The sequence below is a fragment of the Mesoplodon bidens genome, assembly GCF_964165515.1.
Source record: "Mesoplodon bidens genome assembly, chromosome: 8".
Taxonomy (NCBI): Eukaryota; Metazoa; Chordata; class Mammalia; order Artiodactyla; family Ziphiidae; genus Mesoplodon; species Mesoplodon bidens.
In genome coordinates this window covers 81,320,000-81,347,872 of record NC_138165.1, presented here as the reverse complement: position 1 = coordinate 81,347,872, position 27,873 = coordinate 81,320,000, and the positions used below count along the sequence as shown (strand labels likewise).

General features: G+C 40.7%; 1 protein-coding gene across 1 annotated transcript; it reads right to left on the bottom strand.

Annotated features, from left to right (window-relative positions):
- Nucleotides 1-27,600, bottom strand: CD28 (CD28 molecule). The gene is made up of 4 exons (XM_081243192.1): nt 27,531-27,600; nt 6,230-6,583; nt 5,854-5,978; nt 1-275 (listed from the first exon to the last, which is right to left on the bottom strand). Exons 1-4 carry the CDS (start codon nt 27,583-27,585, stop codon nt 147-149), a joined length of 663 nt encoding a protein of 220 aa, XP_081099318.1. The 5' UTR covers nt 27,586-27,600; the 3' UTR covers nt 1-146.
- Nucleotides 27,601-27,873: the final 273 nt, after the last annotated feature.

The following is a 27,873-nucleotide window of genomic DNA, read 5'->3' as shown; positions in this document are numbered from 1 at the left end:
TAGTTGTTCAAGACAAATGAGCATTGGTGGCCTAACAGGAGGCCAAGGTGGCTGGCTGAAGACGAGGCAGTCCTTTCCTATCCAGAGCAATGGTGTTGAGCAGGTGAAGAGGGGCCAGCCGGCTTGCATCTGGATAGGCGTCCGTGTCAGGAACGGTAGGCTGCAAAGTCCCGTGCTGGCGCGTAGGGCTGGTAGTGCTTTCGGGTGGGCCCCGGCCTGCGAGGCGTCATGTTCATGTAGTCACTCTGAAGCATCCTGTTTCTCTTACTCTTCATCTGCAGAAAAGAGGAATGTCACTGTGAAGGGGGCCAGGGACACAGAGGGAGATATCTGGGAGGAGTGCTAAGATTTGGGGGCAACTCTTCAGAACACAGTCAAAGGAAGCTGAACAAACCAGAATTCATTGAGCACCTTGGACTTGCATAATGACCAATCAAACCCAACTACTTTGGACTCTTCCAAATAAACCTGAAAAATCTGAATCAAAGAAAGTATTTTAGAGAAATGCACCCCTGTTACTCTCAATGCAGCCATTTGAACTGAATTCCAAAAGCATATCTAATTAACATATCCACTGATGATATGTGAATATTCTTGAAGGCCCTTCCTCCTTTGAAAAGGTTAAGCATCCCCACTGCAATCTTCTTGTATTAGTCGTTTGCTCAAGAAGCCATTTTTTTTCATGATTAACCAAGGAGGACCTTCAGCCCTCCAGAGTCTAGAATAGTCACAATTTCATAGCAGTGGAGTCCAAATTAAATGGATGTTACAGTTCTAGACAACTAGTTACAGTCCTGTTCCTTTATATGTATGTATATTTCCATAAAGACAATAGCGTCATTCATCTCCATCCCTCAGACACAGCTCCCTCTGGATGACTTTCTACCAGGAATGAGGGGTGAGACTAACCCTAGAATAAGAGTTATACTCACCACGAATCTTAGCAAAGTTTTGACTGAGGGTTAGGAACATATTTTCTCAATCAGTGTGATGGTAAAATGTACATGTTTGATAAAAGTTCCATAAAAATTCTAAAAGTAGAAAGCCATCCAGATTTCTGGATTCAGAATTCTCCAGAATGAAAAAAAAAGTCTATTTCTTGGCACATAGGCCTGACCTGATGCATAAGTAAATATTGATACGTTGGACATGAATGTCATGAGCACCAGAATAAATAAGCCAAAGGCTGGCCTTATTTCCATGCACTCCTACCTGAGCCCTTCCCACCTTCCTTATCAAAGGGGCAGGAGTGAGTGTTAAAGGTTGGTAAAAAATGGGCCTCCATATCACTAAATAAAACTAACATGTCTTCAGGCCTCATCTTTTGAGCTCTCAGCAGCATTCGAGATTATCTGTTCCCTTCTGAAATGCTCTGCTTTGCCTTCCGTGAGGTGCTACCACCCCAGTTCTCATCCTGGCACTCTGGGGCCACTCCCTCCTTGCCTCCTCTGCAAGCTCATTCTTCTCTAACTAGCCGTTCAGCGTTAGAGTTCCTCACGGTTTGGTCCTAAGCCTTCTCCTCTACTCATGCCATCCTCTCTCCCTAGGCAACCTCATCCACATTCACAGTTTCAATTGCCACCTATTCACCCAAATTTATATCTCTGGACTAGACCTCAAAGATACTTTAAACTCAACATGTCCAGAAAGAAACTCAGGATCTTCCCCTAAAATGGTCTTTTCCGGTGTTTCTCATCCCAGTGAGTGACACTACCATATACACAGTTGCCCATACCAGACCGCCTAAGCCTCATCCTTGACACCTCCAACTCCCTTATCCTCTGTCCCAGAGGACACTTTACAACATCTGAAGACATTTTGGGTTGTCACACTGGGATGAATGCTACTGGCATCTAGTGGGCAGAGGCCAGAGATGCTGCTATACATCCTACAATGCACAGGGCAGCCCCTGACAACAAAGTATTATCCAGCTCAAATGTCAGTAGTGCCAAGACCGAGAAATCCTGATCTGAAGAGTCTGATCATGAAAAAGAAAGGAATGAAAATGAAGCAATGGATACAAAATATATCATCAAGTTAGAATGAATATTGCTAGACTGCCTGAGTCCTCCTTCTTGCTCATACTCAAATATGACTGATGATTTGAGCCTGGGTGATCAGGAGGTTGATGGTCCATCCATAAGGATAAGGCAAGATGATAGGAAAAGTGGATTTGAAGGAGACTATCAATTCAGCTTTGGTCATTTGGGACTTGAGATGATGGATGGGGTTATCTAGCTGAAAGTAAGAAGAGGACAGCATTAAACAGACATAATTGGGGGATGCATTCAGGGAGAGGTAGCTATGGAAACCAAGGGGGTGAGGGAAGTTGCCCTTCAAACATCTTGGTTCTACATCCTTTCTATAAATAAAGGGCTAGAGATCTCTTGGGCACAGGGTTATGGCAGGGCAGGAGTAAGGCAAGGAATTGTCTGCCCCCAAATAAATGTGGAAGGCTGCTGCTGATATCCTGGGAGGCATTAGAGTACCTACTCTAACTCTGATGACTTCCCTTGCCAGACTCCTAAGAGACAGACTTTGCTTCTGGACACTCAAATTAAACTATAGCTAGTTAGAGGGGCCCCCATAATGAAGATGTCTTGGCTCTGAGGTTCTCTGGGTTGCACCAAAATTATGAAAGATCTGTTGCAATCCGCTCCCATGCTTACCCTCGTGCTGTTATCAGACAGCAGATCTAGTCATTTTCACCCTAACTGTAAACACAACAGTGGGATGGAAATGAGACATGCTGGGAACAGTATACAGAACCCACAGTGCCCATGTTCATCTAGCATATGCATATACGTGTGCACAGTACTCACCTTACATGTCTCTGTGACTAAGTCATTTAGCCCTTCAACATTCACTGTCTGCTAAAGATGTGTGATTTCAGGACCACTCTTCCCTTCCTCTTCCTTCTACTCCCATCCTTACCAACTTGTTTCTCGGAAGCAGCAGAAAGACACAGGCATACACAGGGTAATTCATTTAAAAGACATGGTCTTCAAGAACCCACTGGATTTAAAGGCAGATACTACCTGTACACACACTATTCACATTCCCCACAGTGTGATTTATAGTGGAGAAAACTGTGTTTTTTAAAGGCTCCTTTAGACTAAGAAGGAGAATGGGTTTACCATCTCAACTGAGTGAATTGAGGATTGAGTGAGAGTGACAGGTGCTGGTCTGTGGCTGCCTGGCAGAGGGGAGCTCTTTCTTTATTCAAATGTCAGCAACAGGTCAAGGACTGAGATAGAATCTGCAGCTGTTCCCAGAAACGCACTCAGCCTAGAACTGCCTACGGCAGTGCATCACAGACCCTCAGGAAGTTCCAGAAAATGGCATCTTACACCAAGGCACAATGCAGACCAGCCAAAAATAGGATCCCAGAAAAGTACCCTGGAAATGGCTACTAGAGATCCCTGATGGCCTGGCTGCCTATCTCAGCAAGTCGCTTAAACAGTATCCGGAAAAGATGAGCCCTCGGTAAAAATGCTCTGTTATTCTATGAAATATACTTATATATTTATTTCACACCCTTTTGGTCAGAGAGTACAAAGACCTATGTTTGAGTTGCAAATAAAGGATACTTCTTATTGGGTAACCTAATTAACCACAAGAGGCCACAGAAGAAGATAAGGTATGTCAAGCACTGGAACTTCCCAATTTTCAGGGAGCTCATGAGACAGAATAAGACCAAAATAAGTTTTCTCAAAACAAAGGAAGATGAACCTCACTAGGAATTAGTAGTGCTGCCAAAGAAAAGCATATTGCATTTATGATGTTTCCAATTTAAAAGTAAACTTTTTAAACTCATTAAAAATAGGAGCTACTTTTGTCCCTTTGGGTAATTCGAGTCACTTAGCAAATTAGTCCCTGCTTATAGTAACTGATATTCTAGTGTATATTGACAATAAGTTTTAAATGGTGAGCAGTACCCTTCTGGCCACTGAAAGTTAAAACAGTTTTCCAAAACTACTTCTTACAAAGCTAGTAAAGTACATTGACTTAGGTCAGCATACTACAGGGGACCTACAGGGGAGCACTTGTCCTGGAAATGTACCCCAAAAGGCACTGCACCTGGCTTTTAGATTAAGAAGTTGATATTCCAAGGGGATCTAGATAAAAACAAGAACTGAGGGCTTCCCTGGTGGCGCAGTGGTTGAGAGTCCGCCTGCCGATGCAGGGGACATGGGTTCGTGCCCCGGTCCGGGAGGATCCCATGTGCCGCAGAGCGGCTGGGCTCATGAGACATGGCCGCTGAGCCTGCGCGTCCGGAGCCTAAATTCTAATGTTATTGGCAAACTCCACAGAGGTTCAAAGATGAAAGGTAACTAGGATGAAGACACCAAGATCCAGACTCAACTGACAACAGAGGAAGAACTTAGGCAATATTTCACTACATAAAAAGCCCCCATCAGAGTTGGGCAACTTGAAGAAGGCAAGATAGGCAAATTCTCATGATTTGATATAAAGGATTTCCAGGAACAAGCAGCCACTTTGGTGGTTACAGATTTGGTTGGAGGTACAGATTAGGCAACAGGCAGCCTGACAAGCATCCATCTGCCCCCTAGTCTCTCAAAATGGGAGAAGCATTTGGGGAACGAGGGAGAGGCAAACTTTGGTAATAGGCTGACAAGAGTTTAAAAGGATCCCAGGCTGAATCTATCCTTGGCATGACTGTGAACCCAGGGCTGCCTTCCTCCTCCACCCTGACCCTGCCCGGCACCAAGGCTATAGTAAATAGGATGGCTTCAACATGGTATGGCTTCCAGAAATCACTGATCCATGTATGAATTAGTTAGATGTATGGAATATGCCTTAAAGATAGGTATGATACTTCAGGCATACTCATTTAAGTCCTTAGTTTGGCCTCTATGGGGGTTATCAATTCATCAGCTCATAAGCATTCTTTAAGCACTAAGCTAAATGTACTTAATACCAGATGGATGGTGAATGTCAAGAGAAATAGTCCTATATCCTTGAGAAGCATACATATCCTGTTGAGGAAATGATCCGTACATGAATCTAACTTCTAGAAAAAAAATTCAAAGACAATATGGAATCAGTGCCACACTGTGTACATAAGAACTGGAAGTTTCTGAGTAAGAGAAAGGAAAGAAAATAAGGAGGCCCCTGCCTCCCATTAGATATGGTTATCAATATGCATTCAAATCTGGGCCAAAACTTCAACGTTGAAGAAGGTAGAGAAAAACACACCAAGTTTATTGCATGAACATTTGCAAAAGTTCGTAAACTCCAATTCAGTGGTAAGAGCTCAGAAAAGTCTAACTCCCATTATAGTTTCATAATGACAGCACCATACTTGGCCTCACAAAATTCAACTGCTTCAGAGGAGATAAAAATATGACTCAGATAAACAGACCTAGTTTCCTTGCTAGGTTTGAATGCATAATTTCAGTAGACAAATTTCTCATGATTTTTGACCCCGAACCAAAGTTATTCATTGGCTTCAGTTTCTTAGATCCCCAAGTCGCTTAGATTTTTATACATATGTATATATTAGAGCTATTTTATATGTCATAATGACATTGCAAAGTGGGGGGAAGAAAGGTAATTTTCTACCCTAATTTATCTCCCACACTTATTTACCTGTTTAGCTTCTTACTCTGCCTGCCCACCTAATCAGTGCCTTCTGGAACATAAACTCACATCCGATTTTTATCTCAGATCAAGTTGGATAGGCTAAAAGAGAACCTACTGAAACCTAGCAGGGAAAAAGAAAATAATCACATGTTCAACAGAAAATAAGCCACATAGGCAAAATTCTTGAATATGTCCAATTGCATATGCAGTAGAAAAGTCACATGAAAACAGTGTTGCTTCTCTTACCCAGCAGTTAGAAAGAGCCACTGTTGCTAGCAAGCTATAGAAAGCTAGGACTCCGTTTACCACCACAAGTGCCCAAAATGGCTTAGAGGACTCAGGAGACCGGAGAGCTGGACAAAGATGTTTCTCTGAAAAAGAGAATAGATTAGATTAAATGATATGGGAATGGTACTTGAGTACATTTCCTTCCTTCTTCCTAGAGGAGAATGTGAGAGGAATCAAAATATGCAAAATATCACTGGCTTAAGAGGTGTAGACTTCCTCATTGGTCTGTCCTCTTTGGGAGTTAGCCAACCCCACCACTGATCACGACCTAGTTTTCAAGACTGCCGTTGAAAACCATTACTTGAGAGTGGACACTGGTCGAGCCGTGCGTTACCTTTCACATGGATAATGGTCCCATTACTCTTCTCATTGTCTATGTAAGGAGGAGGATACAGAACCTCGATTTTGCAGAAATAAATATCCGTTTGGTTAACGTACAAATCCTGGAGGTAGAATGTCACTGTTTCGTTGCCCAAGTTCACAGTGCAGTTGAATTCCTTATTTGTAGACTGAAGTGACTTGGAGTGATTTCCATTCACAGCACAGACCTCCACAGCACTATCTACTCCCTTATAAAGGGATGCCCGGAACTCCTTCGAGAAGAGGTTGTAGGTATACTTGCAGCTGAGGTTGACCTCATTGTTGTTTACCACAAGCATGGGCGACTGATTCACCAAAATCTTGTTTTCTGGATGGGGAAAAAATCATTTGCTTAGAACAAGAATATAAGGACGTTTTTTCTGAAGTCAAGATATATTAATTAACAAAATAAACAGATCTCCAGCAAAGGATTTCTCTTGGCAGATGAAGACGCAGGAGTTCTTTGGAAGATAGTTATCCTGAGAGTTTACACTTTGATATTATTTTCATCCTCCTTTGAATGGGACAGTGGAGCGTGATTTCACTTGGAAGGCAGAACGTGGCCTTCTGTTGGCATTGAACATCACAGCTATGCATCGGGAATTTTTGAATCTGTGCTGAGGTTCCTAACATGTTAATCATGCTCAATTAATTTTCTAATTGAGTGTTTTACTTGGAAATGGCTTTTAACACCTGACATAAACAAATAGATTTGTATTTGAATTTGTGATTCAGCCTGTTGTGAAGGAATTTATATGTTTTGAAACATTTTGACTTTTTTTATTGGCTGTTCCAAGAGTAGGATAAAGAGGTAAGAAAAATGTAACCCAAAGAATTTAATTTATCCTCCATAGCAAATTCTGAAAACAGCCTTGTCAGGAAGTGTGCATATTTGTTTCTTTAAATCACAGAAGATGGAAGAGGCCCAAGAGGCCCACAAGAGTTCTTTCTCTAGTCCATCTAATACCTTTATACTATCCTAGTAAACGATCAAAGAATCTGGAGACCACCTAGTTCAATCTCTTCACTTTTAAAGCAAAGAACCTGAAATCTGCATGATGGAAGAGAACATATCTATTCTATCTTGTTTTTTTCCCACTATACCCCATTCCCTAGCACATGACGATATATTCCCTTTTCTTGTAGTGACTGTATGAGGCCTAGAAACATTGGATGATCTGTCTAATATCACTGAGCAGATGGTGAACAAAGCAAGGACTAAAACCCAAGTAAACTACAACCACCTGAGCAATGGGCCACTTAAGCACTGAGAATCAACTTTGTAACCAACACTCTCCAAAATTTCTTTAAAACAATAAATCACTCTGTGTATTTGATTCAAAATTCAATACAAACAAAAAACATTTTTGCTATTGTTTTTAGGTATACTAACAATTGTCTGCCTGTTCACATTTTTTAAAGGGTTATTTGAAGCAATACCCCCCATACCCATACTAAAGGGTCAAATAATCTATTAAAATGAAATTTACAGTTTAACCTGGGTTTGAATCCGGATTTGAATCCATGTACTCAAGTATTTTGTTTTTGCTTTGGAGAAAATGGAGCTGCATAGAACTAAATCACTAATAGCTTTTCATCCCTTACATAGTTCTCAATGCTAGCTGTACATCAAGAACCTGTGCTTGGGTCCCATTCCCCAAAATTCTGATTTAACTGGTCTATGCTGGTGGAGAGAGGGATCGATTCTTTTCATTTTTTATAACAACTTATTAAGATATAATTCATGCACCATAAAGCTCACCCTTTTTTTAAAGTTCACCCTTTTAAAGTAAACTTTAAAAGTTCAGTGGCTTTTTATTACATTCACAAAGCTGTGAATGGATCACCACTCTCTGATTCCAGAATATTTCATTACCCCCCAAAAGAAATCCCATACCCATTAGCAGCCCCCTCCCCATTCCTTCTTTTTTCCAGCCCCTGTCAATCACTAATCTATTTTCTACGTCTATTGATTTGCCTATTCTGGACATTTCATATAAATGGGATCATCAATATGTTGCCTTTTTTTTTTAACATCTTCATTGGAGTATAATTGCTTTACAATCGTATGCTAGTTTCTGCTTTATAACAAAGTGAACCAGCTATACATATACATATATCCCCATATCTCCTCCCTCTGGCATCTCCCTCCCTCCCACCCTCCCTATCCCAACCCTCTAGGTGGTCACAAAGCACCAAGCTGATCTCCCTGTGCTATGCGGCTGCTTCCCACTAGCTATCGGTTTTACGTTTGGTAGTGTATATATGTCCATGCCACTCTCCCACTTTGTCCCAGCTTACCCTTCCCCCTCCCCGTGTCCTCAAGTCCTTTCTCTAGTAGGTCTGCATCTTTATTCTTGTCTTGCCCCTAGGTTCTTCATGACCTTTTTTTTTTTTTGATTCTATATATATGCATTAGCATACGGTATTTGTTTTTCTCTTTCTAACTTACTTCACTCTGTATGACAGACTCTAGGTCCACCCACCTCACTACAGATAACTCAATTTCATTTCTTTTTATAGCTGAGTAATATTCCATTGTATATATGGGCCACATCTTTATCCATTCATCTGTCGATGGACACTTAGGTTGCTTCCATGTCCTGGCTATTGTAAATAGAGCTGCAATGAACAGTTTGGTATATGACTCTTTTTGGATTATGGTTTTCTCAGGGTATATGCCCAGTAGTGGGATTGCTGGGTCATATGGTAGTTCTATTTTTAGTTTTTTGTTGCCTTTTGTATCTAGCTTCTTTCACTTAGCAGAATGTTGTCAAGGTTCATCTATGTTGTAAATGTATCAGAACTTCATTCCTTTTCATGGCCAAATAATATCCCATTGTATGGATATACCACATTTTGTTTCTTCATTCATTAGTTGCTTTCACTTGTTGGCTATTGTGAATAATGCTGCTATGAATATTCATGTACAAGTTTTTGTGTGGGTGAATGTTCTCAATTCTCTTGGGTGTACACCTGGAGTGGCATTGCTGGGTCATTATGGTAACTTTGTATTTAACTTGTTAAGGAACTGCCAAACTGCTTCCTAAAACAACTGCACCATTTTACAGCCCCACCAGCGGTGTATAAGGGTTCCAATTTCTCCCCATTCTTGCCAACACTTGTTGTTGTCCATCTTTTTTATTATAGCCATCCTAGAGTTATGAAGTGGTATATCATTGTGGTTTGATTTGCATTTCCCTAATGACTAATGATTTGAGCATTTTTTTCATGTACTTATTAGCTATTTTATATCCTTTTTAGAGAAATGTCTATTTAGATCATTTGCCCACTTACCTGGGTTGTCTTGTTAGTGTTGACTTATCAGAGTTCTTTACATATATATATATATATATATTTTTTTTTTTTTTTTTTTGCAGTATGCGGGCCTCTCACTGTTGTGGCCTCTCCTGCTGCAGAGCACAGGCTCCGGATGCACAGGCTCAGCGGCCATGGCTCACGGGCCCAGCCACTCCACGGCATGTGGGATCCTCCTGGACCAGGGCATGAACCCATCTCCCCTGCATCGGCAGGCGTACTCTCCACCACTGTGCCACCAGGGAAGCCCAATATTTTTGATACAAGTTCCTTATCAAGATATGTGATTTGCAAATATTTTCTCCTATTTTATATGTTGTGTTTGGCTTTGGTTTAACAATTCCCCTGTTTGATTCTAATATTCAGTCACGGTTGAAAACCACTATAGCCTAACAGAGTTCTCAAGCTGACAGCATATCAGAGTCATCTGGAAACTTTAAAAAAAAACCTTGATTCCCAGGTCAATTAAATCAGAATCCTTGCATGTAGAACCCAGACATCAATATTTTTAAAGTTTCTCAGGAGATTCTAATTTGCAGTCAAGTTTGCGAAGCAGTGGCTTAACAGTTGAAACTCACTTTTAACCCTCAATTCACAGGCTTCCACTAGCATTTCCAATCTCATTTCCTTGAAGCAAACCCTCCCCATTAGCCAGATCATTTAGGGACACACTGTGAGTACTCATCTCTCTGTACTTTGTTCACCAACTCCATGGCTTACAATGTCTCTCCCTTCTCAGGTCTCAAAATAATTACTCTCTGTTCTACATTTTGAACACCTCTTGTTTCATAGGCTTCCATTTGTTTAATTTTTGATTTGTGTGTATTTCCTCTACACCCCTAGTTTCCAAGTCTGTTTTGAGCAAGGACAAGAGGTTATGCTTCTTTGCATGATACTGTGCAAACAATAGCATCTCATTAAATAATAAGTGAAAGATGGTGATCAGACTGTACCATTCTTAGCAGTAGCTAGCTCTGCCTAGCATCTCATTAAGTCCTCATTCAAAATCGCTCTCAACAACAACTTTAGCTTCATTTATTATTCATTATAACAAATACTCTCTAAAAGCACTGAAAAATAAACACGTAAAGACTCAAAAGTTTCAGCCTGTCTTGATAGGAAAATCCAACTCATTTTCTGTTTTGTTGAATCTTGTTTGGCCTTTTTCTTTGCTTACTTAGCAAGAATCACCGGGCCGGTTCTGATTGGAAGAGCCAACCCCAGCAAGAAATGCCAACATCTGCGTTCCTTTTCAGCTTAGTTATCTGTGCTTCTGCCTACTGAGGACTCCAAGAAGTGTGTTTCTGTTATTAATTACTTGAATTCTGTTCTAATGGGCATTCGAATTCTTCCTGATCTTCCTCTGAGAGCTGATGTAAGAAAAAAGATGAGAATAGGACTCCTTTGCAGGGATTTTTAAAAAGCGGGAAGGGGAAGCCTGGGCAAGGAAACTGAGTAAGGCTGAAAAGCAATCCTGGACGGTTGCTCAGTTTGGCCTCCTTCTCCCAGCACCCACAGCAAGCTGGAGAGGGAGGGGGGCCAGAGAAGCTCAAGCATCTACACTCCAGTAGTTTGCTTAGTGCCTCTTGCATAACTCAGGGTGAGACACTGTCCCAAGAGGCACTGGGAGAGAGAAATTGATTTCCCAAAGGTAAGCAGGGCTCAGTGTCTATCCTTGGGCAGCTCACAATCTAGTGGGAGAAGAAAGATACAAAAACAGACAGCAACTTTAAAAAGAGTGGCAGAGTGATCTGCAAGTGTTTGTGAGGGCAACTGGGGAATCAACTAAGGATTTCTGGAGGAGGTGACTGCTGACCTGAGTCTTATAAGGATTATGCACACATTGATTCAACAGGTTTTTATGAAGTAAAAGTTATCCTAGCTAAGATGAGTCTTTGTGTTAGGGTGTGCGGGGGAGGTAGGAGAATGTGTGTTGGGGTAGGGGTGAGGTAGGGGACTGTGGGGAAGATAAAGACAAAGAGAATGAAAAGAATAGTCTAGGCAGAGCAGATGAGGAGGGGAGAAAGAGTATGGCAGGTGTTGGGAATTGCACCTTCCTGAATTTGCTGGACCTGAGTTGTAAAAGATAAGGTTGGCAAGGTAAGCATAGTTCATAGGTTGGACTCTCTCCTGCAGGTAATGAGGACCTTTTGAAAGATTTTAAACAGAAGAGTCATACATACAACTTTTCATTTTATACAGATCTCTTTAGCACAAAGGTGGAAGGTGAATTTGAAGAGACCAAGAGTGAAAACATGGAGACCAGTTAGGATACAATTGTAGTAGTCTAGGCAAGAGGTGATAAGGGTCTGAATTATGGTTAGAAAGAGGTGGATGAACTCAAGAAATATTTCCAGACTGAAGTTGGCAGAACTCAGCGTGGGTTTAGATGTGATGAGTGAGGGAGTTAAAAATGCTGTCCTCAGGCCACACAGACCAACCAGTAAGTAACACTGTTTTCCTTTTGCCTATGTCTTTTCTTCATTCATTACATGACTGGAACAGACAGCTCAGAAACTGAGGTGAACTTTGGACATCTGGGCTGTGAAGAAGACATTCTTCCAGCCTAGGGGATCATTGCAAAGGAAAAGGAAATCACCTCAAAGGTTCCTGGTCACATAGTTGACTCCCTGGATCTTAGTCAGTGTTTGTTGTTTTTCAGAAGAGGGAAAAGCAGTGGTCTTCCTCTGCTTTCCTTCACAGAGCATGATATAATGAGATAACTGGAAGATAGATTTCCCTTCTGTTCATCATGGGGCCTCCAAATTCAAACCTCAGCATTGTTAAAACTGATCACATTTCTCCTGAGCCCATTCTCCCTCAGCACTACAAAGTGAGAAACTTCTTAGGGAAGAGCAATCTGAGGTCCTAAGATCTAGGCTGGCTGTTACCTATTCAATATTCCCCTGGTTGATGGCCTATCCAACAGTTGAGCAAGGGAAGGAAAAGTCACTTCCTGTGTGACCCTATGTACTAATATTTTGTTGGGAAAGAGCTTGAAAAATATTGGTTACATGGTCATTTGAGGGAAAAGAGATGTCCAATTTATCTGTCAAGGTTTACTTTCCTCCCTCTTCTATGTCAGCACAGATCATTTTAAAATTAGGTACTATGCTTGAAGTATCAATAGTTCTCTTAATATGTGCTAGTGTGTGGCAACAGCCTCCTAGCTGAGGGTTCAACTTGCATTCAAGTTTGACTGATAGAACCTCTTGGGTTTTTTTGTTTCTTTTTTTTTTTTTTGCGGTACGCAGGCCTCTCACTATTGTGGCCTCTCCCGTTGTGGAGCACATGTTCCGGACGTGCAGGCTGAGCGGCCATGGCTCACGGGCCCAGCTGCTCCACGGCACATGGGATCTTCGTGGACCGGGGCACAAACCCGTGTCTCCTGCATCGGCAGGCGGACCCTCAACCACTGAGCCACCAGGGAAGCCCCAAAACCTCTTGTTTTTTTTAACATGTATCTCCTTATATTACTTGCTTCCGCCTTGATTCATGTCAGTCATTCAGAGAAACCTAAGTGAGAAGCCATCTCATAGGACTTCAAAACCCACATCTGCTTTGGAGAGACACTAAAGGAAGGAAATTCACTTTGGGTGGTAGGAAAAGATAATCAATTGCTCTAAGTGATATTGAATATTTGTGATCATTATGACTTCCCATAGAAACAGTAATTCTGATTGCTCTTATTTTTTCTTAAAAATGGAGCATGTGTGAAAATGCATACCCCTTACTCTGTGAGAGTCAAGTAATAACATGGATCAGTCAAAGCAACAAATAACCAGAACACCAGATGACATTTGGCTTTGATATGTATTTTGGTTCTCTGAGTTTCAGGGAATCTACAGTACTTCAAATGATTTAAGGACATATTGTAAAATTTAAGGACACATCTAGACTCAGAAGAAGAAATAAGAGAAATATTTAGCTTCCCCATACTAACTTCTGTTTGATTCCTTTTTGCCTTCCAGTTAGTTCTAGGAGTGGGAAGCATCCTTCTCATGTGAATTTTTTTCTTAGCAGACCTACCCCTTTCCCTGTAAATATTCAGTTTTCCCTCTTGTGAGTAGTTAGGCAAGGTCTGCCTAGGTCAAACCTACTAGGTTAAAAGAGAGACATTGTCATTCTATCAGTTGTATTCGCTTCTGGTGTCAAAAGATTGGCTTGACTGACATGGCTCTAATTGAATTGGCAAGTTGTTTTGATGATGAATTTAGTGCTTTGCTTTTCAAAGCCTTTCCTAGCAGCTAAACTAGCTAAAGGTGTGGAGACAGGAAGCAGTAACCTCAAACCTCTTTCCCTCACAACTCCCCCTTGACAACAGCCAATGTGAAGAGTAAGATTGGAGGTGAGAAGGTACTTATCTGCTACTTATGAGCACGGCAGTGAGAGCTGAAAGATTTCCCACAGATAATCTGTGAATTTTGTGATATAGTTGACTTCTGGAAAATTGAAAGTTGCTTGTGCTTCCATGAGAAAGGGGGGAAGGGAGCTTGGTTACCAAAAACAAAACAAAACTTTCCCTTTTTGCCTCTGGTAAATAGGCCAATTACTATAATAATAAACAACTCTCTGCACAGGTGGAGTGGATAACCATCTCTAAGGTGTGGCTCCAAACACCAGAAAAGGAACCCTGACCCTAAAAGGACACTCCCCACCAGCTCAGTTAATGCTTTGATTTCAAAATAAGGTGAAGCCTAAAATGCAGTGTGGGAAATACATTGACAAATTAGTAACTATGGCCTATATTCATAGAGCTACAAAGTGCTTTCTCCTATTTTATCTCATATAAACTCCACATTAACCTGTGAAATAAATAAGCAGGACAGTCATCTTTATGCCCATTTTATAGACAAGGAAACTGAGGTCAAAAAGGTCTAATTCTTTGCTCAAGGTTACAGGACAAGTACATGATGCTTAGGACTTGGCTCAAGCCTCATGACTTCTAATCTAGTGTTCTTTTCCCTCTGCCAGGTTGCATCAAAATTTCAATCAATTTTGGTGATTGTTTCTAGACCTTCTCAAAGTTGGACTTGATAGTTGAATGGCACAGAAGTGAGACTTAGGGAGGAGAATACCATTGAGCAAGGGAGTAAATGGAGTGGGAAGAGGACAGGACCAAGATAAATTTCATTTTCTACCCTGTTTTGCTGGAATACCATCCTGCAAAAAGTGCTCAGCTGGAAGGGAAGTTGGAGATGATCTCAGCCAATCCCTTATTTTACACAAGAGGCAACTGAAAACCAAAGAAGTAAATGGCTTTCTAAACAAGGTCACAGATATTGTGGAAGAGCTAAGATATTATTTATTTATGATTTTAGGAGTAATATTTTAAATCATGAATGAATAGAAAACCAGTTTTGTACATTCAGCAAGCTTGACTTGATTTCATGTCAATCTTGACTTTTTCATATTTAGAAAAAGTCTGTTACCAAACTTGCTTTGTCTCTACACAAAAGATTTTGTTTACAATTGCAGAGACTTCCTGAAGGTCATAGATGGATTCCAGATAAAGCCTACAGAAAATATGGTCCCATGAAATGCCTCTTATAAATTATTCCAGATAAAGCCTACAGAAAATATGGTCCCATGAAATGCCTCTTATAAATTATTTCAAATCCACACGCAATAAGTACACCATTGCAGCAATTCCTTTTCAGCTTGCCCACGTGTCCAAAAGAGTTTGAACACAAACATTAGTCAATACATAAAATCACTTTCAATCTGAACCTCATTGGGCAAACCCTTAACTTCAGGGCCTTTGTGAATTACTTTATTTGTCATGATTAATTTACGATATTCCATCTTTCCTTTTCCTTGTCATAACACCATAGAGAAATCAAATGGCACACAGAGGCTGGTGAACCCGAGAGTGGAATACGCAGCACTCAAGACTGAAAACCGCATTCCTTAACTAAAGTTAAGGAAGCCCTAAAAAAGATAGAGTACATGTTTCTTTAGCAATGTCATTGTCCTTTGCCCTCTTGACCTTGTCAATGTCCATTGACCTCTTAAGAACTTTATTGGGTTCTATCTCTGCACACCATGATCAGAGTTTCTTCTTCTGCAGTTTAACAATCAGGTTGTAAAGATCCTAATCACGTTGCTTCCTTTTTAAAATTCTGACTGAATAGAATTTAGCATGTTAGGCAGGAACCAAAGAAAATGAAGCTTTCTCTTTTCAACCATCTTGCCCTGTGATGTTTGTGAACGCATTGTGAAGGTGACACTGGTTTCCCTGGCACAGAACACCTCCCTCCTGACCACAGAGCTGGTGAAGTTACCGTAACTTTCCTCTGAGCACGTTTCCTGTTCAGGTCCAGGATACCTTTCAACACATGGCCATCTGACTACTTCCTCCTTTTGCAGACTCCATAAGGGGCAGGCTGACCATAGGCCAACACAGTGTTTGCTCAGGAACTTGTAAGGCGAACTGTGCTTTCTGGGAGGACAGGGATGCTGAACCACCTGTGGCTCTGGTAACTCTAGCTTGTGGCTTGGATTCATAGAGATGTGAGAAAGAGGAACATAAGACACTCAGACTACAGCATCTTTCACCATCCTCCTCAGTGAAAACAAAGAGAAAAACAAAGCTATCAAACTTTGAATGGCTCCAGACTCTCTGAAATCCATGTCAAAATGGGGGGTGGGGGAAGGTAATTCAGATTATGTTTCCAAAATAACTTTGTGGTCATTTCACCTAGTTTTCTGTTGACTGTCATCTTGAAACTCTCCTTATTTTCACAAGGAATAGAGATTTAAGGAAAGCCTCTCCAAAAAAAAAAAAAAGTCTTTGTAGAAGAGTGGTCCATATACGTATACATGGTCTCGTTCAGGATCTTAGCAGAAAACAGATGGCACACTCAAAACTGGGCGATGGGAGGTGGTTTTATTTATAAAAAGACTCTTGGCAGTGGTTTGGAACCACAGGGGATAGTACTAGAACCTGTAGCTCCTAGCAGCAGAGTTATAACCATGCTCAGATCTAAAGGGGCAAGGGGAGGAAGAGGTTCCAGAATCAGAAGGAAAAGAGAGTTGTGTAGAGGAGGCCACCATGACGGAAGCAATGACTTCTGTAGGGAAAAACAGTCAGGCCAAGCAACCAGCCCTGCCCAAGATTGCATATGCACAACTAGCAAGTTATATCAAGCACATTAACTCTTACCAAGAGCAAGTGTGACTTTCAAACATAATCTAAAGAGACCTTAGTTCAAACAAGTACATACGATTACAGATGATAATAGAAATAGAAGTTGCTATTGGCCAGCACCAGTCTAAGCACCACCTTTAGCCTTGGTCTGTGTTTCCAGACAGGCAGACACTGTAATGTAGAGGACCATCATCCTTGGCCTTTTAAAAAATTATTGTGCTCCAGGCAACTGTCAGAAAGTAACTCAGAGGTCAGATAGTAGCAAAAAGTCCCATCCAAGCACCTAGACCTAAGGCACTAATTATTGAGAGAAAAAAATTATCAATATAATCAATGAATTCTTTCTGAAAAGAAATTTCAGTGTGTCAGAAAATTGTTCTGGTATTCTGACTTCTGCCTTGACAAAGTCAAGCATTCACTCAGCAAATAAATAATGGGGCCTATAGTACTAGGTTCTTGGGAGATGGGAAGATGTAAAAGAAGCTGCAGCCTCTTCCTTCTAGGAGAAATCCTAAAGCAGGTTCACAATTAGCTACACTCCAAAACCAGGTTTGGTGTGTGAGCCCTGTAGAGGCTCACTGACAGTCACAGGGAAGACCCCTTGTTTCCAGACAAGATGAGTCTGCTTCTGTACAGACTGGCCTTTAACTGGGCCATGAACTTTGGAGTAAATTTAGACAGGCTAAGGTAAAGGAAATGCCTTTTAGTGTAAGGGTTTATTGGGAACAAGCTGAGCATTCCATTTACATAGGGGGGAAGTAAGTGAAGATGGCTGATACCAATCATGGAGAACCTTTATAATGCCAAGAAAAAGGCACATGGATTTTACTAGAAAGGCAATGGGAGACATTGAAAACACCTGAGCTGAGACTGGGATGGTAAGCACTGCTTTGGCAAGATTAGCACAGAGGGTCACGTGCATTTGCTTGGAGTGAGGGCAGGGCTGAGGCAGAGACTGGTCAGGAGGCCGAGCCAATAGCATCAGTGTGAGCTCCTAGGGCCTGAGCTGTGGAGGTAGCAGCTGGGATAGAAAGGATGGACAAGATGTTGGTGCTGGGTTATGCTTGGTGATGGTGAACAGGAATCAAAATGACGTGGAGTTCATGGACTGGGTAAGGGACTATTAACAAAATTAGCTACATGAAGAGAGGAAATCTGTTTGGAAAAAAAGCTGTTGGGTTTTAGATATGTTGGGTCTGAGGGGTAGGTAAGGCATCTTGGAGGAAAGGTCCAGGAGTTTGATGAGTCGGACTAGAGCTCAAGAAAATCAGAGATAGACATGTACATTGGGATGTCATCTGTATTAGGGTGACAGTTATTATTAAACTTGCTAAAAAACCACGACCTGTACTACAACCCATCCCTACCACTCAGAGACGCTACCCAGCAATGCAGGGTATGAGCACTCTAGGACCAAAACTTCCTAAACACAAAGCAACATAAACTTGGGTGTGATGTAACCCAGGCCCTACCATTCAAGGGTCTGTGTTGTCCTCTCAGCTCCTAATGCTGGAAGAACCCTCTGAGAGGACAACATGACAGGGCACCTTAATTTATATGAAAGCGCTACCTGTACCAAAAGCTACCAGACCATTCCAAAAATCCAATTTTATTACCTTTAAAGGTTACCTGTAGTTCAGATAGCAGGTAATCAGGGCTTTATAGCTTTCTACATAAATATTATGACAGGAATCCAGTTAACAGATACCCACAGGTATCTAGAGACCTCATGTATTAATATATTATATCCTAAATACATATCTTAATCTGGTACCCAAATTTGGGAACCATATTTTCCTCCTGAGCCACCATCATTCTAAACCCTCATTCAAAACAACTCTGTAAAGAAGACGACAGTACATTTTTCCTGTCTGTTTCATTCTCCCTAAGTCTTATACCTTTGCAAAGTCTGCTTAGGGCCACCTAAGCATATTCAGATTCTTCTACATAAGAGTCATGGCCTGGAAGTTTGAAAATAATTACTGTGTTAAACTTTAACATTATGTCGGAAAATAGGGGAGAACAAAGGCAATATTGTCCCCCAAAACTCTGCAGTCATTTCTAAGCACATTAGCGTCTAAGATCCTGGTTCACAATCTCTCCAAACAATTTCCAAGATGGCTGGTTGCAGTTCTTGTATTTTCTCTATCATATCATAAGAGCATCCACAAAGGGGTGGGGTTGCCTTGCTAGAGCTGGTAAAAGCTAGAGCTTTTATCCCACTTAAGAAGCATTTTTGAGCCAGAAATGGACCTGAGATGCCTTCTCGTCCAACCCCCTCATATACCAGATGAGGAAATGAAGGCCTAGAAAAGTTAAGTCAGAGCGTAACAAACTAAAACTCTTCATTACTTCCCCCTACCTTGATAAATCAGGGGTTTTAGATTTTGAGTTTGGAAAAAGAATAATAGATGTGGCCTCCCTAAAGTCAAGGGCAAGCCACCATGTCCTTTCTCTGAAAAGCACAGAGAGTTGCTAAGATTAACATCCCTGACTGGAAACTGGAGCCCTGCCTGTGATGCTGGACAGGCTTGGCCTGAACCTTGTGACCCTGTTATCACAGCTGTGAGCTGAGGCCAAGCCCAGCCACAGGGTGCAGTTTTGAAGACTCAAGCAAATTTACAGTACAAACAGGTTATCTCTTCAAAGTTGAGGTATATTCTATCCCAGTGGCCCTTGTGGAGACAGGTTTAACACTATGACCTGTCTTGAGAGAATCAAACATATATATATATATATATATATGCCAGTAGGGAACCACTCATCTACCCTGGCTTCATCCTAACTCATCTCTACCCCTATAAATCTCTTCCCTTCCTCCTGTTCTTCTTAGACATTTGTCCTCCTCTCGCTAATACTCCCATTCTCCAAATCTCCATCCCCATCTCCTCAAGAAAACTGCCTCCGTTCTCTTGTTTTTCTCTCCCTCTTCCTCTTGTCTTTCCTAATAGCCCTCTCTCTCCTCCACCCACGCAACACACACACACACTCAAAACCAACACTTGGCTCCTTCCACCTGTCGAATATAATTAAGTCACTCAGTTGCAAACATTTATTACACACCTACTATGTACAAAATACCATGGTAAACATTATAAGTGTTATAAGTTCCTGATTGTCTTCACTTTATCTGGCAATTTCCTCAACTTTTCACTCTCTCAATTTTGTCCCCCTCCACCTTTTCTTAAACCTTTGAAGTGTTATCTTCCTTCCCCGTCACTTGCCTAAACTCCGAAGCCCCAAATGGCTTCCTTTTAGCTAAAACCAATGGCCTTTCCAAGTCATTACTCACTTCTCTTTCCCTTATGCAGTCAAAGCCATTAACCACTGTCTCTTTGGAAACTCTTTCCTCTTTTGGCTCTAGTGACATTCCACGAGCCTCATTCTCCTCTTCCCTTCCCAAACACATTCTCTGTCTCCTTCACTAGCTCATCCTCCTCTTCAGCTGACTCCAAACCAGGCCTATTTTCCAGACTCCGTTCAACACTTTGCTTTTCTACAGTTATACCCTCTTCTTTCTATTAGCTATCCATTTCCATGGCTTCAATTTTATTCCAAAGTTGAGGATGCTTAAATATTTTATTCTTACCCAGTTCCCATGTCTTCAGCTTTGTACCAGACATCCTTCTGATACCTCAAGTCCTTACTTCGGAACCAGTGTGTCTAAAGTTAAACACTAGTTTCCTCCAGAACTCAGTTACACAACATCTTGATTTCAGGCGGAGACACCACCATTCCTCTTAAGCCAAAAATCTTGGCGTCATTCTTTAACCCTCCCTCTCTTTCACAAACTAGGCACTAAGTCCTGAAATTTCTGCTTTCAAAACATCTCTCAGAATACTCACTCCTTTCTATTCCCACCTTTGCCACCCAAATCCTATGACCTTCTTCCTGACAAAGTGACAGAGTGTTCTAACATGATCTCCTGGTCACTAGTCTCCATACACTCTAGACCATCCTGCTTCCACAAACTTTCAGCTGTTTCCCAATATCTTGAAAATGAAGTTTGAATTTCTATTATCAGTATTCAATCCTTTGTTGGACCTGACTCTACCCTGCCTCTCCAAGCCTCTATACATTCAGACTGGTCAACTGTTCCAAGAACATGAAATGATATTCCTGGCTTAATTTCTTCATTTGGATTTCTTCTCCTTCCTGTGGCAACATGGCATTGGTAAGAACATGAACCCTGGAGCAAGCCTGTATGGATTGGCTCAATTACTATGTGACCACAGGCAAGTTGTTCTGTCTGTTTCATGCCTCAGTTTTCCCATCTTACAGACAAGATAATCATAGTAACTACCTCAAAGGATTTAAGAAAAGAATAAATGATTTAATACAGGGAAAGCCACATAGAACAGTGTCTGGCACATTATAGGTGCAAAATAAATATTAGCTGGCAATTATTATTAATAACATCATGCATTCACAACCTATCTAGCTTTAAAGTCCAGCTTAATTCCCAGCTTTCTGTAAAAGCTTACTATTTATTTTATGCTGCCTCATTGTAGTTAGTACTAATTCATTCATTTCCTTCAACAAATATTTGTCCAACGCCTACAATGATTCCTGCACTGTACATAGTACTGAGGTTATAAGGATGGATATGACATGATCCTGTCTGCAAGAAGCTCACAGTCTAGGGGGAAAAAGCAGATGTATCAACACACAATAATAATTTTAGGAACCCTGATGAGGAAAGAAGTCCCTCACTTTGCCATGTAGGGTCTCAGAAGACTTCTTCAGATGAGAGGACTAGGGGACATAACAGATTACAAGAATAATATATGCAAAGCCATTAAGGCATCAAATAGCATGATGAGGTAGTAAACTGCCAAATTTTATTTATCTGTTTCCAGCTGTTATATCCTGTCACATATAGTCTTCTCAACTAGATCTGAAGTCTGTAAAAGCACAGAGAAGTTGATTAATTACACAAGCAGTTCTTGTGTGCTAATGAAGTCTTTATATTTCTTTTCCTCTTTTTATATTCCTTCAGATCCCAATAGAGACTAAAATATAACAGAGGTTTAATAAATATTTGTTAGATCGTGTTACACTCCCATTGGGGCTCCTCTTATAAGACCGTAGTAAAGGCTGAATACCCAGGGAAAGCTTCCTCAGGGAGATGGATCTTGCACGAAAGACATAAAGTGAAAGTCAAGTAGGATTTGGATGTGTGGAAAGGGAGAGGGAATTCCAAAAGGGAAACAGCATCAGAAAGGTCATAAAGTGCAGGTGTGTGAGACATTGAAGAAACTCTCAGTATTTAGGTTAAGGATCTTGTATTAGGGTATAAAAGGAGATAGATTGGATAAGTAAAATGGGTCCAGCCTAAAAGCATCCCAAAATGTCAGGAAACATTGCAATGTCATCTTTCTATTAGCATCTTCGAGGAACCATCAACACAACTTCCTTTTCTATAAATTGAGAGATGTCTAAGTTCCCTCCCATCTCTAAAAAATGTCTGTGGTTGAATTCAACAGTTCTGTGGATGCTTTGGGTTATCACTGTTTTCCATAAAATAAATTAGCATTGATAGGACATCATTCACAGTGGTCCTAAATTGAAAGAGAAAAAAAATTCTGGAAAGTTTTCGCAGTTCTCATTTTTAACTTCATTGTAGCTCAAACTGGGTTTTTGTATCAGTTACAGAACCTAAAATAGCACGTAGAAGATGTTAATAAATACCTATGGAATGAGCACATGAAAGAAGATCTGTCTTCCCAAAGCATAAGAAGGAGCAGGAACTTTTGAGAACAGTAACTTACTAACACCCTGTTTTAGTTCCCACAGGAGGCTCATGGTGGGACGAAACATTCTCTTCCTCCTATGTGCCCATTCTCATCCACCTTCTATGGGATAGAGTCTGTGAAGTGGAAATGGAACCCTCCTGGACTCAACATTGCTGAAGCTGGTCTTAAATTATGTACCCTTATTAGTAGTACTGTTGAATTTCAACACAAGTCGTCAGGTCACATGGAAGCTGCAAATACAGCCACAGTGATGTTCTGACACTTTATCACATGTCAAGTATCCCTAAGAAATGAAAAGCACAGCCCTCTATCTTCTCAAGTTTAAAAAAAAGAAACACCCACCTAAGTCCTTAACAGAGGAATCCATGTCATTGTTAAAAATGTAAGACATGTCACTAATTTAGATTCTTGTGTGAGAGAGTGGGTAATGACTAGGAGTTACTGTTATAATGAATACATTAAGTGGTGGATGGTGAGCCAGAGAGGTGACTCAGATACTGCAGAAAGGGGCTCACAATTAGATTAGAGGTCAGAGTGAATGGTGAGTGGGTGACTCTTATGACATCATCAGGAACCATTAACCTGGTTACCTTGGCAACCAGAGTCCCCAAGATAATAAAGATGATGACAAATGAAAAAGATGATGGTAATGGTGATGCAGAGATAAAGTTGCAGCTCAGAGTTAAGTAAGAAATTCACCACCACCATGCGTTCGTCTTCCAAGAATGAAAATATAAACTCACATAACCTGAATGGTCACACACAGAATTAAGATGCCTATGAAATCAGCATTGAAATCCTAAGGCCCAAGAAGTCTAAACTCTCTTTTTCACATCCTCTAATAAAGGGCTGATTAGCCCTCAAACCCATCCAGGACACCTCTCTTCTAGTGTTGAGAGTCATTAAAATGAGAGTAATAAGCAAGAAATTAGACACCTACTTTCCGTAGGGCTTGGGTTACATTCCCTCCAGCTTCTGGGACCAATTCTCATGAAACCATTCTCAGACCAAAAGTTCTGGGTACACTTTTGGATGCCAGCATCATGTCACTGACCAAAAAGTGTCAAAGAAATTAACATAAAAGAGACATAGATTCCTCAACAAGCCTTAGAAAACCAGAGACCGCTTCAGTCTGTCACAAAGCCACCCAGATATCATTTTTTTCCTGGAATTCAGCTAAACTATCTACTGGGAAGAAAAGTCCCAGACTCTGTGAACCTTTATAAATAAGAAATGTCTTGAAGAAAAAGGCAAACAAAACTTTAACCAAGATGAAAAGGAAAAGGATAAATAACTGTGCTCTGAAGGAGGGCCTGCCCTCTGATTTTCAGACAAGGAAGTCTGCAATGAACCGTGTATCCTTATCAATGCCTATATGCACTAATAAAGAGCTATTGTTTTAGAGATGATAAACCACAAACGGAATTTTCTTCTGGCATGTTGGTGGCATAATAATTTGCATTTTGTAAATGTCAACACACTGCATGCAGGAAATACTTGGAGGAAGATAGCCACCCATGATGAAAGGTGAATGGTAGTCACATGGCATTTTGATACTCATGAAAATAGAGTAAGGATATTAAAAAGGAGGAAGGTTTATGTTTAAAGGAAAGGCAGCGAGATCCTCCCCCACCCCCCATAGTAAAGGTTTGAATGTGAGAGATTCAGAGTAAGGATCACAGATTCATTTCTTTTTCTAATCTATCTGTGAAAATGACTCATTCTATTTCCTGGTATTGGTATATTGGTATTAATTTTACATTCCTTGCTGTAAAAGCTCTTTCTGGATGGTTGCCTCTTTTTAAAAAAAAAAGTATCTTAGGGTGTGAAAGCAGAGTAAAACCAATTCTTAAGCAAAGGCTACACTTTTGAAATGTCCATCAAATTTACTGGAACTGACAAAACACCCAGTCAATTTTTTAACAGTCAGAAGAACTGGCTACTGTGTATGGGGTGTCATGTAGACACAGCAAGCTGCTGGTTACATTGCATTTTCTATGTCCATCTTTCCACCTTACTTTCCCAAGGCCCGCCTTGGAGCAACACTTTCCTGAGAGAGGTAACTGATTCTTTTTGTGTACAGCTACCTCAGAGGGGTCATTTGCTGAACTAAAAATAAGGTCTTTAATTACCTTGCTTTGTTGATGTTTTTTTATTAAATACCAATCATTTTCCTGCCTTCTGTGCCTCTCTCAGAAAAAGAAGTGCTGAGGGGAATGCAGCAGCACTGGAGAAACCAGTCGTGTTCGAATTGGCCGTTTTTGACAGTTTCTTTACTAAGGTTTGGGAAGAAATGAAAAGAAATGCTCTCGTGAAAACAAAAATGTGTTGTCCTGATTTTTGCCTTCATCATGGATGATTAGCTTGCTGAAAAATAACCAATATTGGCTGAAAAACCTATGAACAGTGCTATATATTATAGGCACCCTTCTATCATCAACCACGAATTGATTCCCTTTCAAGGGCCTGCAGTTCTAAGCTGGATTCATATTCCAAAATCCAACAAAATCCTCTATTGTGGATCTCAATTGCACAATTATCTGGTAGAAAACATGTCATGTTAGTAAAGAAACTGTGTAAGTTAAGGTTTTCTCATGCTTCCTAAATCATACTTCTTTAATTTAGCCGTAAAGATCTTTCTATAGTGTTATTAATCATGAAGCATCAGGTTAGGTTTAAAATACTTCATAGAATAAGTATTTTAAGCTATGTTGTGAGGCAATGAGTTAGACATTAAATTAGTCGGGGGAAAAACTGTTCTTCATACACACACAAACACATGCACACACATATCTCAACACAGACATAGAAGTAGTCTCTCACAATCCTAGGGAGGACAAGTACACTTTGACCAGCAAATTTCCTTAACTGTAACTTCTTCATGGAGGGTAAAGACAGAAACAAAAAGCACATGGGGTCTTCCCTGGTGGCGCAGTGGTTGAGAGTCTGCCTGCCGATGCAGGGGACGCGGGTTTGTGCCGCGGTCCGGGAGGATCCCACATGCCGCGGAGCGGCTGGGCCCGTGAGCCATGGTCGCTGAGCCTGCGCGTCCGGAGCCTGTGCTCCGGAGCGGGAGAGGCCACAACAGTGACAGGCCCGCGTACCAAAAAAAAAAAAAAAAAAAAGCACATGGAAGATTTTGCACCACTGATTAGAATGGATCATTAGACATTTTTGTATGTTGTAATTATTTTTTCTCATAAGTTTTCTTACTGGAAGTGACATTTTGAAAGTGCTTTCTCTACCCCTTTCCTACTTCATTAGATGGCCTCTCAGCATCAAATCTTAAAAGTTTTTATGGGGCTGAGTTGGCATTTGAAAAGTAGAAGTACCTCAAAGTCAATAACAGTTTCCATGTGTGTGAACTCTTCACTGCTTTTCTAGCTATCCCCCTTCTAATAAATGTTCTAAAGGACGAATATAAAGCTTTGAGTCTTATGAAAAATATCTTTAAAGGAGAGTGAATGAAATGATGATGGATGGCTCTCCACAAAGAAAAGTATTTTGTATACAATTATCAATTTTAAAGTTTTCTGTCAGAGTGAGGCTTCTCTCTCTTTTCTGCCCATTCTTTACTGCCGAATAAATTAAGAAATTTTAAATACTCTTTAAAAATAAATTTTAGAGATCCCTTAAAAACAAAGTTTTTTTAAATCGATGTTGAAGATTCTTTTAAAATATACTTGGTAACTCTCAATAGTGGGTACGAGATACTGGAGCATAACCTGTCTCATCACCTGTTCATGTCTTTTATTATATCAACACCTTTTATAGATACACACAATTTGTAAACGTGCTTACTGGCACCTCAGACAACAAAATGGATGGGTATATATGTAGCTAGCGTACTTATGCAGGTTGGGTAATTATATTTTTTGGAGGTCATGTACATGATATTTAAGAACAACAAAAAATCATGCAGTCCCCACTCTACCAAAATAAGTGAGAAAGAAAATGGAAGATACTGGCTTTTCAATGTATCTTCAAGGGGAAGATAACTATCCTTATTTCAATATACCAATTAACCCCTAACAGTCCAATTTTTGAGCCAAGTGGGACCCTTTTCTAACTCTGAGAACGAGTTGAACAAACATCTGACTCCAGCCCACATAAGCAACAAACTCTTTCTGTTTGGAATTGTAATTTTCCAAAGATGATTTAACCTTGGACATATCTGGAGCTAAGAAATTATAAAGCACATCATGTTAGGTGGAGTAGCACAGGCTCTAGAGTCAGACTAAAGTAGTTCAGACCCTGGTTCCAATGACTCCTCTATGTATATCCTTAGCCAAATTAACATTCCTACCCCCATCTCTTCATCTGAAATGTGGTTAACTGTGATAGTGTCAAGTTTTTAGTCTCGCCCCATCACCACTGGAAATGTAAAAGAATTTCAACCTAAGAAAACAGATTTCAGCCAACTGTTAAAAAAAAAAACTAATTTATTAGCATCTGTATTGTACCAGCTTCTGTGACAACTCCAGAATTCATTCTGGCACTCATTCAGTTCAGGTAGACATGGTAATTACAACCAACATTTATCTAGCTAGCCAAGCACTGACTGTGCTAAACATTTCACATGGATTGTTTCCTTTTATCCTCACAATGACCTTGAGATGAGGTTATTATCATCCCCATTTTACAGGCAAGGAAACTGAGGCTTAGAGAGTTTAAATACTAGCCTAAGCTCAGCTAGCAAGAAATGGATCTGTGCTGTGAATCCAGGCAGTCCAATACCAGAGCTTTCAGAACCAACCTGCTTACAGCAATTTTCTTACATTTCAAAATATATATGTATAGACAAAAGCTAACAATTCTTGGGACACTGTCAACTGATAGCTAAATAAATCTGATTTAATTCCAAAGGCAGTTCATTAAAATATTTTGCTGGCCATAGTTTGAGAATCAGTGAGTTTCTAAATAACAATTTGCCATTCATAGCAAAAACTACATTTCAAATGTCCAAATTTCATGAGTTCTTTGAAATTTGAAAATGAACCAAAGACCTCAAACGAAAACGTTGGGGGAGGAAAGAAATCAAAATTGTTTACCTGCTACTTGAATTGAGGGAAAGAAGTTGAGAGCCAGGAGCAGCCTGAGGATCATCGTGCTAACGGTGGGCCAGGGCTCCCGCCCCTCCTCCCTGAGAAGCCCAAGTGTGAGGTGAGCTGGACACCTGAGCAACCTGACTCGTCATCCGCAGCCACCACCACCGACTTACTTCTCTCAGGGCACATGATTAAGGGACTCAAACCACTTACTTCCCTCGGGGCACATGATCAAGGGACTCAAACCTCAAACTTTTGTGACTGCAACATTTCACACAGGATATTACATTGTTTTGATGACTTTTGACTTTTCCTCTTCTTTTAAAGGCAAGTCTTTTCTTGTCAC

Excerpts from the sequence above, each read along its gene's own strand:
- CD28 (XM_081243192.1), bottom strand. The coding sequence starts at position 27,585 with ATGATCCTCAGGCTGCTCCTGGCTCTCAACTTCTTTCCCTCAATTCAA. Across the intron at positions 6,584-27,530 it reads TCCCTCAATTCAAGTAGCAG|AAAACAAGATTTTGGTGAAT; the intron begins GTAAACAATTTT and ends TTCCCCATCCAG. Across the intron at positions 276-5,853 it reads TGGCTCTTTCTAACTGCTGG|ATGAAGAGTAAGAGAAACAG; the intron begins GTAAGAGAAGCA and ends TCTTTTCTGCAG.